At 37.7% G+C, this 20,097-nt stretch overlaps 1 protein-coding gene across 1 annotated transcript; it reads right to left on the minus strand.

Annotated features, from left to right (window-relative positions):
- Window positions 1-930: 930 nt before the first annotated feature.
- LOC104217264 (protein DGS1, mitochondrial) lies at window positions 931-17,260 on the minus strand. The gene is made up of 14 exons (XM_009767458.2): window positions 16,948-17,260; window positions 16,607-16,721; window positions 16,311-16,514; window positions 14,971-15,108; window positions 14,687-14,848; window positions 12,656-12,850; window positions 11,918-12,018; window positions 8,709-8,798; window positions 3,455-3,527; window positions 3,350-3,378; window positions 3,136-3,259; window positions 1,939-2,049; window positions 1,553-1,653; window positions 931-1,427 (listed from the first exon to the last, which is right to left on the minus strand). The coding sequence occupies exons 1-14, from the start codon at window positions 17,178-17,180 to the stop codon at window positions 1,307-1,309; spliced, it is 1,797 nt and encodes a 598-aa protein (XP_009765760.1). The 5' UTR covers window positions 17,181-17,260; the 3' UTR covers window positions 931-1,306.
- Window positions 17,261-20,097: the final 2,837 nt, after the last annotated feature.

Here is a 20,097-nt window from a genome sequence, read left to right on the forward strand (position 1 = left end):
TAACTCCTAACTGGCTAGTCTCACTCTAGTGCGTTGTAGAAATATTCACAATTTCCCCCTAAACTACAACCTTAATACTCGACCTCCACAATTCCCTGTTAAGGGTCATGTCCTCAGTAACCCTAAGTCGCACCATGTCCTGCCTGATCACCTCTCCCCAATACTTCTTAGGTCTCCTTTTACCTCTCCTCGTACCCACCACAGCCAGTCGCTCACACCTCCTCACCGGTGCATCAGTGTTCCTCCTCTGAATATGCCCGAACCATCTGAGTCTTGCTTCCCGCATCTTGTCCTCCATGGGGGCCACACCCACCTTCTCTCGAATATCTTCATTCCTAATCTTATCCCTCCTTGTATGCTCGCAAATCCACCTCTCTGCAACTTTCATCTTCTGGATGTGTGAATTCTTAACCGGCCAACACTTGATTTTGATTAATTTTTAATATGTTAATTTTAAAGATATCTAACGTGCATTAATCCTCTTATAAGTAGGGTTGTTGGGTCTATTCATGTGTAATTAGTTCATAGGCAGAATAATGCTTTTGAGTTTGGGTTCAATGCAACTATTGCCATCTCTAGTATTTGATCACGCTATAAATCGAATTAACCTCCAATCGAATGAATCGTAACACTAATAATGATCGACTGGACTTCCAACCAAATAAATCGTAGCACTCATAATGATCGACTTTACAAAGACTACTGGATTCCAAAAGTTCGTAGCATTGGTCTAGCACAATTCCCTAACTTAAGAAGCTGGGGCCGCCATCAGCCCCTGACTTGAAAAAAGCGAAGCAAAATCACCTAAAAAGGATCAAAGTATTCTTAGAGTTATTTACCTTACCTCAAATAATGCATTGTTTGAGAAAGTTGCCAGTGCAACAAGGACAAAATGACTCCAAAGGAGTAAGATGAAGTGAAGAAGGTTCATACATGAAGCAATCCAAAATCTTTGACTATTTTATATGAGCGTTAGCAATTGTCAATCAAAGGAAACCGTATAGGGAGCATCTTTTTTACAACTCATGTCAAATGAAAAGTCGCTGCAGAAACACAATAAGTCCTTAACGGATGTATTCCCCGTTTCTTTGCTGGGGAATATATTAGGAGCTTGTTCTCTCTTGAGTTCTACAATTTCAGATCTCGTGGAGGACACTGTAACGAGCAGCAAATAATGCTCGTGGACAAAATCTCACCCCAGAAAACAAAAAGGAAAGGGTGGAGAGTGTAAGGGGGCATCATCCCCCATTTTATACAAAAGGAAAAAGTTGTTTGAATGAAAACAGTAAATGTGAAGACTGCACAACTACTGTCGTTTTGGTAAAGGAAGCAAGCAATCATATACCCGTTCCATCCGTGATGTAATCCTGAGTTTATGCACAGTTTGAATATCTGGCTTTGCCAAATCGATGATATCCTGCCTCAAACTATAAAACATGCAAACGTCATGTTAGAGTTATAACATTTCAGAAAATATACTTTTCAAAATCGGCGAAACGTCCCATGCCTTGAACAAAGCAAGGGTTAAGATAAAGGACAAAGAGAAACAAACCTTATCCATTCACCAGTTGCTCTTGCATGTCCTTCCACAGCACAGTATAAGCGATCCAGATAATATAATGCCAACCCCAACATGCATTGAGCATCTTTTTCCTGAAGGGTTCGGGGAAAATAAGAAAATAGGGAAGAGAAAAAAACAAAAACAAGAACTCAGCTCCAAGCTATGGCAGCATTACATGCAAGCACCTAGTTAACTTGTTGGAGACCAAAAGATATTTACTACATAACTGTTAGGGAGAACGGAATTGAGTGAAGGGTTCTAAATTACTAGATGAAAATGGGTTGTATGATAGTGAAAGAAATATGAGATTCTCAAAGGCACAAATACTAGTGTACAAGGATCAAATAAAGATGTTGATAAAGTTCAAAGGGCCTTACTTGTCCTTGATCTTTGCAGCTTTCTAATTGCATAATCTTTCTCTCTATTTCCACAATTAGCAGTCGTCGTTGAATTCGAGCAACCCTTCCCCTGCCTTCTGCTCTCTTATCCTGATCTCATTCAAAAATTAATGGCATTATATGATTTTGCACAGCATGTCAAGACTCTTAAAAAAAGAGAACTACATTAACCATCAAACATCTCAACCAGTAATTTCCATTTCCTTTCTTCATAGTTTCAAAAAATAATCACTTCCTCATGTCAATAGCATTAGAACTTAGAAGGGGGAAAGAGAAATGAAGAAAATATTCGCTGAAGCTGTCCTGAACTACAATTGAGTCCACTTCTTAGGTTTAAGATGGAATTGGAAGTGCCCAATCCAGTAGGATCAAACAATTGCGTACAATTATAAAGATTTCATTTTTGTATAATATAATATGAAACTATTTTGGTGAATTGCATAACAAGCCTCCCTCATCAGAAAACTGCTTCACTCCATCTCTTTCTCTGGAAAACTCTTCTCTATCTTTTTCTTTGATGAGATTGGAAATAGGTTTCCTTATTTTTCTCCTATACTCCAATACTCCGTGTAGAGAAATCTCTGAACTTATGACCATCCTTTCCTTCAGTAATCTTACAACAAACAGGACAACAGAAGAAAGAGTAGTAGCTGAACCAACTGACATAGCTTGATATCATCAAAAGCAGAGGCTTCAAGAACTGTGTAAACGGGGTGTGGGTAGAAAAGACGGCCTTATACAAAAGTAGCACAGTTAAGCAAAGTTGGAATACTCTCCCTGCTCCCCCTCTCCCTACAGTTCCTCCTCTTTGTCTCTCATGCAACAAAAATCCTAATCCGTCTTACAATTATTTTTATTGGACTAATATTATGTTGCAAAGATTCAACTTCTGTAGTCCGTTGGACTTCTAACAATTAGTTTGCCTAGTATGGTTCTCAAGTGACAATGGCATCAAACTTTTGATGTTGCACTGATCTGCCTTAGGGTATTCCTGATCAATTTTCAGAATATTCCTATAAGGAACTTCTAAGTATGATAAAAAATTCATCACCGTATTGTGAACTCAATTCTTGAATGGAAATCAAATATAAATGAAAAAACCAGGATCACAAACATTTAGGAGAATTCTTTAGCTATGCACTAAAAACAATCATACACACAATGAAACCAGTGTACCTGTTTAAACCAAGCGCGCACCAACATGATCACGACGAGGGAGAGGAAGAAAGCAGGCAAAGCAGCTAAAATAGCAAAGTTGATTTCATTGGCCCTAAGAATTTGATCCAGTTCCAGCATAGCCCTGTTTAAAGTATGAAAATCAGAGAAGAAAATAAGAAAAGACTTGAACTCTCAGAAGTTCAGAACAAGCATATCAGTTGCTCTCACTTACTCTTCAATGTCAAGCTTCAGCTTCTGAACCTGTAATGCAGAAATGATACGTTAGAAACATGCCAAAACCAGAAAGAATTGATTACAAGAGTATGGAGTATATTACCTGGATAAGAAGAGCACGAGAAAGCTCTCCAGAAAAAAGATTTTGAATTGGATGCATCAGTTCCTTTTCATACCTAAAATAAAGAATCAGTTAGCAGATAGACATAAAAGCACACACCTTGCTGTACTGTGGACCCAACTGCTAGTAATGTGAGAAAAAATTTAATCTGCTTCAAACGTAGTCTGTTAGCATATATCCAAGCTATGCAACAAACTTGTATTATTGCATTAATAAACATTCAACATATAGCAGGAAAGTGTATAAAATTATTTTGCAACTGTAACTGGTGCAGCTACGATTATTATGGTTGAAAGTTAAAGATTCTGCTGTTACATCAGAAACCCCAGTCTGTTAACTAGAATGAGAAAATAGCTGGTCCACTCTGCCATAACACCACCACCACAACAACAACAACAACAACAACGACCCAGTATAATCCCACAAGTGGGGTCTGGGGAGGGTAATATGTACGCAGACCTTACCCCTACCCCGAGGGGCAGAGAGGTTGTTTCCAGGAGACCCTCGGCTCAAGAAAGCAACAAGAGAAGATATATTAGTATCAACAATAGACTCATAATAAAATAACAACAATATAAGAAATACGAAATAGATGGATGGCATAATAATAACCAGCAGATAAAGCCCTGCATCAGTAGATGACCAGTAGCAGCCAAAGACTAACTCCTAATTGGCTAGTCTCACTCTAGTGCAACAACAACAACAACTACCCAGTAAAATCCCACATAGTGGGGTATGAGGAGGGTAATGTGTACGCAGACCTTACCCCTGCCCCGGTAGGACAGAGAGGCTGTTTCCGATAGACCCTCGGCTCAGAACGACGGAAATAAAGAAAAACAAGGAAAACAAGAAAAGAAAAGAGAATTCATTAGTAATTCCAGTAAAAACCATTATAGTAACAGAAGCATAAAAATCAAAAGATGAATGACATGGAATAACAGTAACCAGAGACTAAGGAATCTAAGATAAACAACAAGAATAGTGTGGGTTCAACATAAACTGCAAACCATCTAAGATCAACCCCAATCCAACCCCGCCTCACCCCCGGCATGCAGTAAGGAAAGCTCTACTACATCTATCCTACAACTCTAATGCTAGTCCTCCAAGCCTTCCTATCAAGGGTCATGTCCTCGGAAATCTGCAGACGAACCATGTCCTACCTGATCACCTCTCACCAATACTTCTTAGGTCTTCCTCTACCTCTTCTCGTGCCCACCACGGCCAACCGCTCACACCTCCTCACCGGAGCATCGATGCTTCTCCTCTGCACGTGCCCGAACCATTTGAGTCTCGCTTCCCGCATCTTGTCATCCACAGGGGCGACGCCCACCTTCCTCCGAATATCTTCATTCCTGATCTTGTCTATCCTAGTGTGCCCACACATCCACCTCAGCATCCGCATCTCTGCTACTTTCAACCTCTGGATATGGGAGTTCTTAACCGGCCAAAACTCTGCCCCATACAACATTGCTGATCTAACCACCGCTCTATAAAACTTACCTTTGAGTATCGGTGACACTTTCTAGTCACACAAGACTCCAGATGCAAGCCTCCATTTCATCCAGCCCCCCCCCCTATGCGGTGAGTGACGTCCTCGTCGATCTCTCCGTCCCCCTGAATCACCGACCCAAGGTACTTGAAGCTATCTCTCTTGGGGATGACCTGTGACCCAAGCCTCACGTCCCCGCCTACATCCCTCGACTCCGTGCTAAACTTGCACTCCAGGTACTCTGTCTTAGACCTGCTCAATTTGAAACCCTTAGGCTCGAGAGTCTGTCTCCAAACCTCCAATCTCTCGTTAACACCTACCCTCGTTTCGTCAATTAAAACAATGTCATCAGCAAATAGCATACACCACGGCACCTCCCCTTGAATATGATGTGTCAAAGCATCCATCACCAAGGCAAATAAGAATGGGCTAAGCGCAGAGCCTTGGTGTAATCCCATAACAACCGGAAAATGCTCCGAGTCGCCTCCCACAGTCCTAACCTTAGTCTTAGCTCCATCATACATATCCTTGATCGCTCTTATGTAGGCTACCGGCACACCCTTCGCCTCAAGACATCTCCAGAGCACCTCCCTAGGAACCTTGTCATACGCTTTCTCCAAGTCAATAAACACCATATGCAGATCCTTCTTCTTATCCTTGTACTGTTCCACCAACCTCCTAATAAGGTGGATAGCTTCCGTAGTGGAGCGACCCGGCATGAACCCAAACTGATTGTCGGATATAGACGTCGTCTTCCTCACCCTCACCTCTACCACCCTCTCCCAGACTTTCATGGTATGGCTAAGTAACTTGATACCCCTATAATTGTTACAACACTGGATATCACCTTTGTTCTTGTACAACGGTACCACTGTACTCGACCTCCATTCCTCCGACATCCTTTTCGTCCTAAAAATTACATTGAACAACCTAGTCAGCCATTCCAATCCTGCTCTACCCACATACTTCCAAAACTCAACCGGAATTTCATCTGGCCCGGTCGCTCTACCCCTACTCATCTTACGCAAAGCCCCCACGACCTCGTCGACCCTAATGCGCCTGCAGTACCCTAGTGCGGTGTATAAATATTCACAACTTCCCCCTAACCTACAACCTTAATGCTCGACCTTCACAATTCCCTGTCAAGGGTCATGTCCTCAGTAATCCTAAGTCGCGCCAAGTCCTGTCTGATTACCTCTCCCCAATACTTCTTAGGTCGCCCTCTACCTCTCCTCGTGCCCACCACAGCTAGTCGCTCACACCTCCTCACCGGAGCATCAGTGCTCCTCCTCTGAATGTGCCCGAACCATCTGAGTCTTGCTTCCCGCATCTTGTCCTCCATGGGGCCCACGCCTACCTTCTGTCGAATATCTTCATTCCTAATTTTATCCATCCTTGTATGCCCGCACATCCACCTCAACATCCTCATCTCTGCTACTTTCATCTTCGGGACGTGTGAGTTCTTAACCGGCCAACACTCAGTCCCATACAACATAGCCGGCTAACCACTGCTCTATAAATCATTCAAAACACCAAAAGGTTCAAATCATTCAAAAACTTGTCCTGCAGTTTCCAAATATTGAAAACCCTTCTTACATCTGCATGATACAACCTGTAATTGGCTGAGCAGGCAAGCAGCACAACAAATTCTTGAAACATAAGAAGCACTAATCATTGTAATAAAGTTGCAAGGATAATTGCTTCTGGAAGAGGACAAGGACCATTAGATAAACTATATAATATTTTTTTTGGTAGCAAAAGATATCTATTTAAACACTAAGCAGAAGTTAGCCCAGAGGGCATAACAGAAGTTGTAGCAGCACTCATAGAGTCCCTGCTAGTACTGAAAGTAGAGATATAGCTACTTATGGAAACATAGTCATTGCCAAGACTTGCCAATTTAGTACATAAACTATTCGAAATACTCTTAGGAATTTTTTTTCCTTCCTTGTCTGCTGTTAAAGCTTCAATAACAAATGCTAGGGGATATGGGTACATCCTGATTAATTGGTCGGAAAGCTTGTTACCCTCCTTCGACAAGAGGTCTGCTACTTTATTTCCTTCCCGGAACCGATGCTTGATTTCTGGGTTCCTTAACTGTATCTCCTTTAAAATGCACATAAAGTACTTTATAAAAAAAACTTTTATAAAAAGATGCACATTAGTAATTTGTTTATAGGAAAAAAAAAACTTATTTGCGTTTTTTGACAAGGAAAAGAAATGCAGATAAGTATCTCAACGAGAATCTAGATTATCTGCCTTTACTTCCCACTAAAACCTTGGCTTATGAACTTCCTCTCTAGATTGCCGAAGACTGCAAGGCAACATGAAGCCATTTGGGTGATTATTGATCAGCCAACCAAGCCAGCACCTAGGATTCAAAGTTGCCAGTTTTTAGAACTCCAGCACACTGGAAGTATATTATCTTTCTCGGATTATCAGCTAGACAACAGTTAGGTAGAAAAGGGGCTCAGCATTCGTAATAGGTGCTCTCTGCGCGAGAAAGAAGCAGAGGATGTAAATCGCCTTCTTCTGCACTGTCAAGTGACCAAACAGATCCGGGACATGTTTCTTAATCCATTTAGAGTGTTCTGCATAATGCCAAAAGCAGTTAAGGAACTTATATGGTGGTGGTCTAGAAGGACATTGGAAAAATACATCAAGAGCCATAGCTCTACTGACTCTACCATCCTCCTGCGCATTTGCTGGATAATTTGGCTGGACCAAAATCACAGGTGCTTTGAAGGAAAGGCTGAACCAATACACAATCTTAAATATAAGGTCTTGTATTTTCTGGCTTTTTTATGTAAATACTGAAAAGTTATGACAGGCACAGTTTTTTAGAATTCCAAAGCTCCCCCCATTTGTAATAGGAATTGAATTTCCGCTTGTACATACTTGCACCTACTTGGTGCAGTTTTACATACATAAAATGCTTTATTTACCAAAAGTATCTCAAGTCAGATTAGGTTAACTGTTATATCTCCACACTCAACCAAATTACACGAGATGCATAAACAAGTGACTACACGGAAGGAATAACTCAGATCGGATGATAGGACAATGATTAGATGTAAACATATTCTGGTAAAACAATAAGAAACAGAGAGATGAATACAACAAAGAAGTCAATATACTCTAAAGTAAATAGTTATTAATGAGTAATTAGCTACCGAATTGACCCCAATGCGTCAGTGATTACTATTAGGCTTCATAATTCCGTCGGTCTTCTGAGTGGCCTTAATACCTCCATTGGCACCACACGCCGTCCCATAAACAGCTATACCTAAGAAATATTTGAGGTCCCCATGTCATCCACATCCACAGTCTACCATCCTCATTGTCCCATATATTAACCTACTAGCTCTAGTATCAAGAATCAAATGCTCACAACCTCTAAAATCCTCATCTCTACGCAAATATTGTGTTACTCATTCTGATCTGTATCTCTTTCCTTACTTGTAGATCCTCATCCCAGAAAAATAAATACATAGAAACTAAAGATACATGTAATTACAAGCAATTCAAGACCTGTATATCAAGAGTTTCATAGCATCTGAAAGGATCAAAATAAAACATGCATGTATTTTCTTAAAAATCTAAAAACAACAAGGGTGAAATATGAATCTATTAGGTTGCAACTATATCGTGCAAAACGGAAGGCAAATACAATCCTCTACAATGAGTAGTATTATTCAATCCCTACATATTAAATAAGCAACAAAAAAACCCAGAAGGAAGCCACACCTCATCATTACTATTTCAAGCATTTGCTGATCCGTTGCATTAGGTGGAGCCTTCTCACCCTTTGTCTGCTCAGTGAAAGCTTGCAACATTCTGCAAATCAATATCAAACCAATATCATTGTAACAGGTTTATCCCATAGCACTAAGTACGTAAGAGAAATCGGTTTAGCACTTAAGAGAAGAAGACAAGGCAGTAACCATTAAAAGAGTGAAAGAGAACAAGCACTGCTAGACTAAGTTACTCGGACGCGGGTGCGGATCTAGACGTCGGATCCTTCGAGATGTAAATTCTAAGATTCGGGGATACAGATTCTAGTAAGGATACGGGTGCGGGGATCTGGTTAAAAATAACTCAAAAAAATAAAAATAGAAAAATATCCATAAATGGTAATCCCCAAGGTTATTTCAGATCTTCAAGGGGGTTAAGGCAAGGTGACCCCTTGTCCCCGTATTTATTTGTTCTAGTCATGGAAGTATTTAGTAGAATGCTGAAATAATCAGAGCATCTGGGCTGGATTAGGGGCTTGCATATTGGTAGAAGAAATGGAGTAAACTGTAATATATCCCATATTTTGTATGCAGATGATACCCTTCTGTTCTGTGAAGCAAAGAAAGAACAATTCCTGTATCTTAGAGGGGTTTTCCTAATTTTTGAAGTTGTGACAGGATTGAGAGTAAACCTAGCAAAGAGCAGCTTATACAGCAACAAAAACAACAACTACCCAGTAAAATCCCACCAAGTGGGGTCTGGGGAGGGTAATGCGTACGCAGACCTTACCCCTACCCCGATAGGGCAGAGAGGCTGTTTCCGATAGACCCTCGGCTCAGGAAGACGGAAAGCAATAAAAAAAACAAGAAAAGACAATTCATTAGTAACTCCAGTAGAAACCGTAATAGTAACAGAAGCATAACAACCAAAAGATGAATGACATGCAATAACAGTAACGAGTAACCAGAGCAGCTTATACAGCATTAACGCAAATCACTGCATAGATGAAATAGCTGAAAAAATGTGCTGTAACGTGGAGCAGATTCCTACTACTTATTTGGGACTCCCTTTGTGTGCTAGGAGAAATGATCAAAGGATTTGGCAGGGGGTACCGAATAGGTGTTCTAGTAAGTTAGCTCCATGGAAAACGCAATATCTATCTCTTGGAGGTAGACTCACTTTGATAGGAAGTGTGTTGGATGGGATCCCAACCTATCTGATGTCTCTGTTTCAGTTGCCTGTGAAGGTGGAAAAGAAATTGAACACCATTAGGAGTAACTTTTTATGGGAAGGAAATGCAGAGAAAAGAAAGATTCATCTTGTCAAATGGCATAAGGTGATGACTAATAAGAAGGGAGGAGGCATGGGGGTCAGGGACTTGAGATTACACAATAAAAGCCTACTATATAAATGGTTGTGGAGGTACAATGATGGAAAAGTAAGCACCTGGAAGGATTTGATAAACGCCAAATACGTAAAGAGAGATGGTTGGTGTCCCCCTATGTGTCAAAGTTCTTCAAAGGGTGGTATTTGGAGTAACGTCAGTAGATTGCTGGGCAATGGTGTCAGAATCAAATTTTGGACTGATGTGTGGATGGGGGATGTAAGTTTGAAAATTAGATTCCCTACCTTGTACAACTGCTCCACCAATAAAGCACAATCTGAATTTTATTCTCCTAGTGGGTGGCAGCTAAATTATAGGAGAGATTTTCATGATTGGGAGTTGGAAGAAGTTGGACAATTATTTCAAATACTGCAGACAGTGGTGGTTGAAGAAGATAAAGAGGATGCCATGGTCTAGACAACTAGCAATGACATGAAGTATTCTGTCAAGAGTGGTTACACTCTTCTCCAAAAACAATCTGAGTATTATGTGATGAATTGGCCATTGTGGTGTCATTTGGAGTCTAATTGATGGCTGGCAAGGGCAAAAGATATCAAAGTCCCAGAAGCAGCTTCGGAGGACCATTCCCCTATTGCATTTTCTGGACCATTTCGGCAGAAAGAAACAGTGTCTGTTTTGAGAATAAAAAGAACAATATTGCTAGTCTCAAAACTTTATGTCTGCATAATCTATTTTTTTGGTGTAATAGGTGTTTATTAGATAGTATGGATCAGTATCTGGAATTTTTGGATTTGTTGGGAAAGATGTAATAGAGTGCTCTCTGTAGGTGCTGTCTGCCATGTTTTGTACTTCTTTGTGTACCTTCTTGGTAAACTTTTTATTAATAATACTTTGCCTTATAAAAAAAACAAATCTCTAAATTACAAGAAATTTTGTGGAATACTTGCGTATAACTTGTAAAGTGTGGATTTCTTTTTTATTCTCAAGTTATAGATACGTAAAGAATTGATTTCCTAGATAAGGTATGCTATTTTCTTTAAATTTACCCTAGTTTTGGTTCTGAAATTGTATCTCGTCTCGAATTTTTCCATCCGTCGTGGTCAAAGTACCCAAAACTATTTGACCAGATCCAGTACGGATCCCATACCCACACCTATACTAGTATCGTGTCGACACGGGTGCGGCACCTAAACTGCCGTGTCGAAGCAACTTAGCTGCTAGAGCATCATATTGACCATAAAGCAGCATGGTGTTTCTCAACAAAGATCACGCAAAATATTCTACAAAAAAATGTTGAAAGAAAATGCTAATAGAATACATAGCATTTTTCGGCCAAAACAAACTGGAGAAACATCTATTACAGAGGAGTTACAGCCACATAGAGCTTCTTAAGAGCTTATCCAAAAAATAAATTAAAAACATATAGCTTCTTAAAAAAATATATAAAAGAGCTTGTCCAACTTAGAACCTTCTTCTCCCGGTAAGATTACTTCTGTGTCATTGCTAAGAGTATTGAGCAACAAAAACAGTTCAAAACCAAGGAGTATATGGCTTGTATGGAAGTCCAGTAACTTATCAATATTTTTTTTTTGATAACCGCACTTATCAATATTTATTTCAGATAAAAAAAATGTATGTACAAGTATAATAAAAGCAAGCTAAGAGTATTGAGCAGCAAAAACAGTTCAAAACCAAGGAGTATATGGCTTGTATAGAAGTCCAGTAACTTATCAATATTTTTTTCAGATAAAAAAAATGGATTTACAAGCATAATAAAAGCAACTCATTCGCAAAGCATACTACTGTATCTTGTGACCTATCTGAGTTTGCATATTGAGCACAAGGCGTAAACGAAGTTATAGTTGACTAAACTAACCTATGTAGAGAATCAGCAGTTAACTGCACTTCTTCAGGTTCCATTGCTCCCTTCTGCCTCTTCCGGAAAGTGTAGAAAAGATCGTCTCTAATAGAGAGAAGCTGGTGAAAACAAGAGCTATTTAGCACAAAAACCAATTAACACAAAACCAAATATAAGATCTCGCCTTAACTAACCTGCTGAACCTACTCATGTCAGCAAAAAAAGACAAAAATTAGAAGAGATTAAGAGTTTCATCATTTCAAAAGTCCATCAGAATGCAAAGATCATTAAAATATGCTAGATATGCTATCTCATTCTCCGAGAATAAATGAGAACTAAGATGTAAGATGGAAACAAAACAGACGAACACGAGTTAAAGAAGTGTTTCTTAGCAAGTATGATCAGACAAACAGAAATAGAAAAATCAAGGAGTAAATATTCTCCTAGTGTAATATGCATGTACAATGTAAGAATCTACATATCCAAGAAGATTAAAAAAATCGAAGTAATCTTTACTTGGCATCAGCAAGAAAGCAATCAATATTGTCCAAAAGTTACAGATTAATATGATATTAAACATTAATCAAGAATTTTATGCTCTCATTAAAACTTGAAAAAGTCCTAGATCTATGCGATCAGGAAATATGTGTTCTAGTCCTACTTATGTGCATTAAAGATGTAAAGGATTTACACAGCCAACACAACAAATTTGGCATTGAAGCATAGTTGCTTGATTGATATAAGAACACAGCTTACCGGTTGCTCTACATGGTCATTCCAGAAGCTACGTGTTGAGTCCTTTGCCTCACGAATCCAATTGTCAATGTCAGAGCTTCCTACTAAACTGCTATGGCGAATAAACCATAATGAACAAATAGAGATGCCGACAATCCCACAGGTATACGGTATCCAGTAACGAGTAACTCTCCTGGGCTTTCGGTGAATTGTAACCTTCAATATCAATGGTAAACAAACAGTCCTCAAAAATCTGATTAAAAAAAGTCCTCAAAGGAAGAGTCAAACTACATGCTTTTCCTACAGATTTGTGTATGGGAACCTTTTATTAAACTTATTGGAACCAAAAGCCTTTAAGGAAGCATTATATTTATGAATTGCCACAGCTTAATTGTCCTGATCTAGCCAACCACTAAACTTCCTTCTGTCTAAAGTTAGCAGCAAACCCAGCATCCAAAAAATACGAGAATATGAGTCCTATATGTGTGTAATTACAACCCAAGAGCCAAAAGAAAGAAACAAAAAGAAAAGAGAAGCATCAGAGAGTAAACCCGGCAAGATATAGATTAAGATTTAAAACTGTGATAAAGAAAATAACAAAGCTCTTTTGCAAATCCAGATTTGTGTTTATTCACTTCTGTTTCTTTTGCTTCGGTAATAACTGATCAAGTTCTAGTCCACTTAAGTTGCTCGCTTTGCTTCATCACCCTCATTTTCAACCTCTTGTTTTTCACTTTCTTCCCTCATCTTTTATCAACTTTGAACAGAAACCTCCTAGTACTTTACTAATGAAAGCCAAAAGACAGCCCTAATATCAGTTTAAACATCACACTCTACCAAGCACCCGTTTAAAGATAAAAAGATATTGGGATCATAATTTCCAGACATATGACAGCAATGTGCTGCATTGAATAGAAGCAAAATCCCTTGTTTCCCCCTTCAATAAGATAGCCTCCTGATAACTGCAGCAAACATCAGTTATGCCAATTTTCTTCCACAATGTTACCTAATACAACCTAATCATATAATTCTGACATCTAAAATAAACAAGTTTCACTAGATGCAAACCAAGCATAATCCACTTAAATAATAACTTCTAAGACAAACAACCTCCACCAGATTCAACCCAAGTACAATCCACTTCATTAAAACTTGATAATTCATAATTAAGATAAATCTTGGCAATTAAAAAGAGATTTTAATTTGAGAGTGACAAATCAGTTGGATTTCTAAGTAAGATACTATTGTCCATTCATGTTCTTGTATTCTTTACTCTGCGGACAGATTTATGGGTCTGCTTTGTACCTTTACACAGTATAAAATCATTAGGCTATCTATCCAAGACATGCCATTTAATAAAACAATTGCATGATATTGGTATGGGAATTAAAAAACCGATATTTAGGCGACGCACACAGCGTGCTCGTATCAAATACTTGGGAGACGCTACTATATTCATACAAACTATGTATTTTACCTTTCTTGAATTATTTATTTTGTGACATGCGCATCCCTCTACCGGGATACATAAATCCTTCAAGGGGGCACCAGATAGAAAATTTTGAAAAATAAAGTTGTGGGGTGATTTGTAACAACAAAAGTTTAGAAATAAAAACCCTATTGAGGGACCTAAATATACAGTTTTTGAATTTGATTTGAATTCTGCATGTTTGAGGAATATCTGTATTCGAATTTTCTTTCCATAGTTGAACTTTATGAATGCTTTTTGTACAAAATGTTGGTTAGAAATAAGGCCATGGAGATTTGAGAACACAAAACAAATGATGTATTCCAGACTAATACTGTATCTGGAATTTTACAATTTTCAGGACTTTGTGTTGTATCCCAACCACATACATACTAATGTATGTACTTCAGCTATGCAGATCTTAGTTGACAACTAATTTCAAGGAATGATATGTACGTTATACAGCATCCCAGATAATTTGATGACGATGAAACTAAATTGAAAGCTAAAACATTAGAAGATGAACAGAGCTTTAACATAAAAAGATAAAGTTATCTCAATAAAAGTCAGTAGGGAACTCTTACAATGGCAGCTAAATACGTGTTCAATCTGTCTATATTTTGGTAGATCAGACTGATGGCATCTCTAATCTCACAATCAGTCCATCGAGAGCCTTCTTGATTTACTTCTGGAAGTTTCTCGAATATCAAGGGAAAAGAATAGCTTTCATCAACAGAAGAGCTTTGCTGCAGAATCAATCAGTGGACAACGTCAAATACAAATATTTGACGAACATGTAGCTAGCAAAACAAATGTCATTTTCAAACATTTTAGCCGGGAAACCTTATCATTACACGATTTCCCTCACCTGGCGCATTGCATGGAAATGGCCAATTGATGCCTCCAACTTAAGAAATAGATCATTCATTTCAATCAATAATGTTGATAATGACCTCTCAGGATCCTTAACCAATTCCTCACCAGCTTTGTCAACCTTCATATAGACCTATACATATGCCAGGAAAGATATAAATTGAGAATTACCATACAGCATTGAAATATTCTTAAATCATCAAGCTATGCAACATTAAACCGACTCCTTAGAGAGATTATTTCTTCCAAGAACATCCAACTAAGAAGCAAGATCTTAACTTGATAACCCAAAAAAAGAAGTGAACACCAGTCTGTGGAATGCTATAGGACATGATGCCAAAACCAAACTCTTTTCTCTCTAGTAATCTATATATCGACCAATCAAATTAAGTGAAAATTATTCAGTAAAACTCATGTGAAATAAGATAAAAAACATGCATATGTAAAGATGCATACCTTTAAGTTTCAGGTTCAGATTAGTGATTACTTTTCTTATATCAAATTTCTAGTTTCTTATTCTTAATTGCTAATATATGTGCCATAATGTTTCCTTAGCAATCAATACAGAACTTAGTTTTACACGCTACATATTATTTGTTATTGCCCTCTCAAGATAGAGCCCTTGGGCACTGAGATGTGCGCCTACGCAATTTGGTGCTGCACTAAAGTGCCATCTAAGCTAAATGAAGTGCCCAACCTATGGTACACATAGCAAAGAGCTTTTAACTAGAAAGACAAAACTCATTTCAATAATAGCCATCTTACACCGCTTATGATAAGTGATTAAAAACATATTATTTATTCCAGAAAGTGACATATTTTATACGGACAATTCCTAATGAAGAGATATAAACGGAGAAAAGGTTATGAGAAATTTATGGAAATCGTCTCACAGATATATTGCAACTATAAAAGCAAAAAAATAGTGCGTAAGGCAGAGCAATGTGTTTGGTATGAAGGCGGGGATATGGACTGATAGAGAACGGCACTGCAAAATGTAAAGTAGACTAAAGAGGAAAATCAAAATTGAAGGATCATCTTGTGGACGAATTACAGTATCCAACTGGACCCTAAACTTGAAAAGCTTCAGTTCCTACCCTCTTGGTTAGAAGCTCAGCAACTCTTAAGGTATCCAAAACAAATGGCTCAGATTTTCATTTCCTTTCTACACAACCATAATAAATGTACATAAACCAGTATGGGATGAGAAAACGAATAAAGGGAACACTTTTTTCTTTAATAACGGGAACACTCTTACAGCATCAAAGAAAAGATTGATGGAATAAACTACCAACTAATGTTATATGATTATTCGTCACTTGATAAGCGACTAACCTGGGCCAAAAATGTAGCCAAACGATATCTTAAGCTACTCAAGATATTTATCCTCTCGGATATATAAGAAGATGCTAAACAATATGTATGTTGCACCCCAGAACCTTCACCAACACAATCGCGTATCAGCTGAGCAGTGCCATTGAGAAATGCAGACGGTCCTCTCTCACATACCATGAAGTATGCTTTTAGAGCATTTGATCCCTGAAATTGTACAAACATAACAATTCAACTTGAATTCTGTTTGACAAAAATATTGTATAAGCATATAATTTCAAACAAACAAAATAGCTAACCTCTGCTTTAGATTGCCAATAATCTAAGTTCTTCTGGACATAATGCAAATTTAGAAAGAGACACTCCATGATGTCCTCCAATGTACCAACAATTTTAGATGCCTCACATACAACCCTGCATATCCCCAGCTTAGAAACTTTTCTTATGAACAAATTGTTATCTCATCCTTCACTAATAAAGATATATTTTTAGAAATTTTCACCCCCCCCCCCACCTATATATAGATATATAGATAATGCACATATAAAACCCATACGGATATTTATATTTATATTTATATATCCTATCCGTGGATAATGCACATATGAAATGCTAAATTTAGAGATTTGAGAGGACTTACGTGGAAGATTCAGGGGAAGAAGAGGAGGAAGGGAAAGGAAGAGGGAGACAAGTCTTCCTACGACGTCGTTTAATGGCGCCTGAGCTGCTGCCACGGTAGAAATTGGAAATCCTGTTGACAAAATTAGTCGCCGGGAAGTAGTTGGAAATTCGATTCAAAAGGTAGTCAGTGTAGACGGAGATAGTAGTAGGTTTTAGGCCCTTTCCGGCGTTTTCCGGCGGCGGAGAATCCATTGCTGAGTTCACTGAGTTGACCAACGCCGGTGATCGGGAAAATGAGTACGGAGAGCTTGTGTCGAGTTAGCTGAATTTAAAATACCTGAAAAAACACTTTTTAAATGTTGGGCTAAATTTTAAACAGTGTTTGGATAGAAATTGGAAAAATAGCACCTTTTTCATTTTAGAAAAGTAGATGTTGCAAAACTTTTACTCCCTTTGTCCTATTTTATGTGAACATTTACAATTTCAAAAGTCAAAAAGAAGTTTTGTACCATGCTTTTGATTTTAAATTATTAGTTATTATAATTTATAATATTTTTTACGATTTCTAAATATATATAAATTTTATTTTTAAAAAAAAAAATAAAGATTCTATGTTTAATTTCGCATCATTTGACCCGTACTCTAAATTGTATCCTAATTGGTAAAAACTTATCCGCACCGGGTGTTTACACTAAATCAATAGATATATGATTATGTGTCTTGCATATGAACTCAATCACTTAACCATGATAAATTACATGCATTCTCATCTAATTAAATTAATTAACCATAGTGAATTAATATAGTTTGGTGTAAACATCCGGTGTGGGTAAGTATTTACCTAGGAACGGATGGAGTATTTCAGAATTAGTGCAATTATGAAAATTAATTTATGTTTTAACTCACAATAAGTTGTAATATTTTTTCCGAAATATACGATATAAGGTTTTTTTAAGCAAAAAAAGCATAAGATTTTTGAATAAATCCCAATTATTTAATTAAATAAAGTATAGAATATTTATTATAATTAGAATAAATGCTGTAATTGAAACATTGAACAAATGATAAAATTGCAAAAGTTGAAAGAAAAGTACAATAATTTTCCTTCGCTCGCGGCTTGTTTGGATGGTTGTTACCTATTATATGTGTTGTTACTTTAAGAAAAAACTACTAGTTGTCACACCTCCTTTTTGCGCGCTCGCCCCGAAGGGTAAAATGCGCGAGGGAGTTTTTTTATTTTAAGTGACAATATTCGAAATGAGATTATTTATTTAATTCAGAGTCACCACTTGGGAAAGGTTTGGCTTTTGGTGTCCCAAGTCACCGGTTTATCTTGAATCCCAAATCGAGGAAATTTTCGACTTTCCAAATGAAGTCTGCGAACCAGAAATTCTAAGTAAGGAATTCTGTTGACCCGAGGGAAGGTGTTAGGCACCCACGGATCCCGTGGTTCTAGCACGGTCGCTTAAATTGTTATAATGGCTAAATATCTGATTTTAATACATGTTATAACTTGTGTGCTTTTATTAAGTTTGAACCGCTTTTATTATTATTATTTTTTATGGAATTGCAACGTCGTGAAAATGCATTCCGAACCACGTCACAATCAATGCGCCCGTGGTTGTTAATACATTCCGACTCCGTTGAGATTTGGATTTGGGTCACATAAATGCGAACCCGAATTTAAGAATGTAATTTAATTAAATCGCGCCTAAAGAGTCTAACGCGTTATTATCTTTGGGGAAGTTAGTGAAATTCGCTAAACAGTCCGTCCCGAGAAATCTAAATATTTATTACGACCAATTATTGAGGGTCCCGCAATTTGCATTTGTATTTGGCGAGGCTCGTCTCATTTTTTTTTAAAGGATAAACCTACAGTGACTACATTTTTTCTATTATGTTTGTCTCTAAAAATGAAAGAAGAAAATATACGCTAATTAAATTACATGCTTGGCCAGCTCCGGCCTCTTATTAATTATTAGATTATAAAAGATGTTAATGGAAAATTGCACTCGAATTTGTTAGGCGGGGAATTATTTCATACCTTATTCCATGAGCGAACGTGCCTTTTAAAAAATATGCATACAAGATTGATAAATGTTAATTCACGCTAAACGTTCTCCAAGTTGAACTTAAACTAACTCGTTTTTAATGAGATTAATGGAATTAACTACTATAGGATGTTATTAATGGGGTCCAAACATTGTCCTATAAACTGCCTAATGGAATCCGATAGAGTTAAAACTCAAATGATTAAAGCTATGTTGCATTTGGCAAGGTTAGAAGCAGTCTGCCCTATATGTACAAAATATGACTAGAGATGAAGTCTAATTATCGATATACTAATTACTTGTGCATTCCACAAATTACATAACTATATCATGTATACAACTAAACAACTATAGATAACAGTATTAAACAAACTAAGTTTTAATTAAGTACAAACTACCTAATGCATTTTTCATTGAGTCATAAACCAAAAAAAAACTACATAAATCCACTAACATTTTATAAAACTACAAGTACAAAACCAAGTGATTAAACTCCTTCGCGCCTTTTATTTCATGCTCAACTCTACTATTACATCAGTGTGTACCTGGATGTTGGACACAAGAAGGAAATGGGGTCAGCAGGAACAGTAGTAGCATACACAACAACAACAATAGGTTTGGCAACACAGCAAAACCAGCACAACCAGGAACGACAGTAGCAAGAATTTCAGGAGCAGATTAAAACCAAGAGGAAAAAGCAGTAGCTTGAAGAACAGTACTCGCAAAATCAGCAGACAAAACAGGCTGCTAAATGAAGCCCAGCAGTGCAAAAAGATCACAGGCAGAGGCAATAAAACAGTAATTTCTGATTTTTGAACATTTGAGCAGAAAACCAACTGAAGCTCTTTGTTGTGAAACCTAACCTTAGAGTAGCAACATTCTGGAAAATTTCTCTCAACTACATAGCCTATATTTTGCTTTTAAGGCTCTTGGAACCTTTTTAAAATCCGGACTCCTTTGTTCTCCAAATCCTTTTAGTTCTAACTATGCTCTTTCTTTCTTCTATCTTTTCTGGGTTCTGACCTTTTTTCTGGTTTTAAGGTCTTGCTCTCCCCCCTTAATCCCCTGGAACCCTTCCATTTTTATAGCCCAAACTGATTTCATTCCACAGCCTGTTA

Source organism: Nicotiana sylvestris, chromosome 9, assembly GCF_000393655.2.
Source record: "Nicotiana sylvestris chromosome 9, ASM39365v2, whole genome shotgun sequence".
Classification (NCBI taxonomy): domain Eukaryota; kingdom Viridiplantae; phylum Streptophyta; class Magnoliopsida; order Solanales; family Solanaceae; genus Nicotiana; species Nicotiana sylvestris.

Bases quoted from the DNA above. Each gene is read 5' to 3' on its own strand.
- LOC104217264 (XM_009767458.2), bottom strand. From the start codon at position 17,180: ATGGATTCTCCGCCGCCGGAAAACGCCGGAAAGGGCCTAAAACCTACT. The intron at 16,515-16,606 runs GTTAGCTATTTT...GTACAATTTCAG, and splicing joins ATTGGCAATCTAAAGCAGAG to GGATCAAATGCTCTAAAAGC. The intron at 14,849-14,970 runs GTGAGGGAAATC...TTGATTCTGCAG, and splicing joins ATTTCCATGCAATGCGCCAG to CAAAGCTCTTCTGTTGATGA.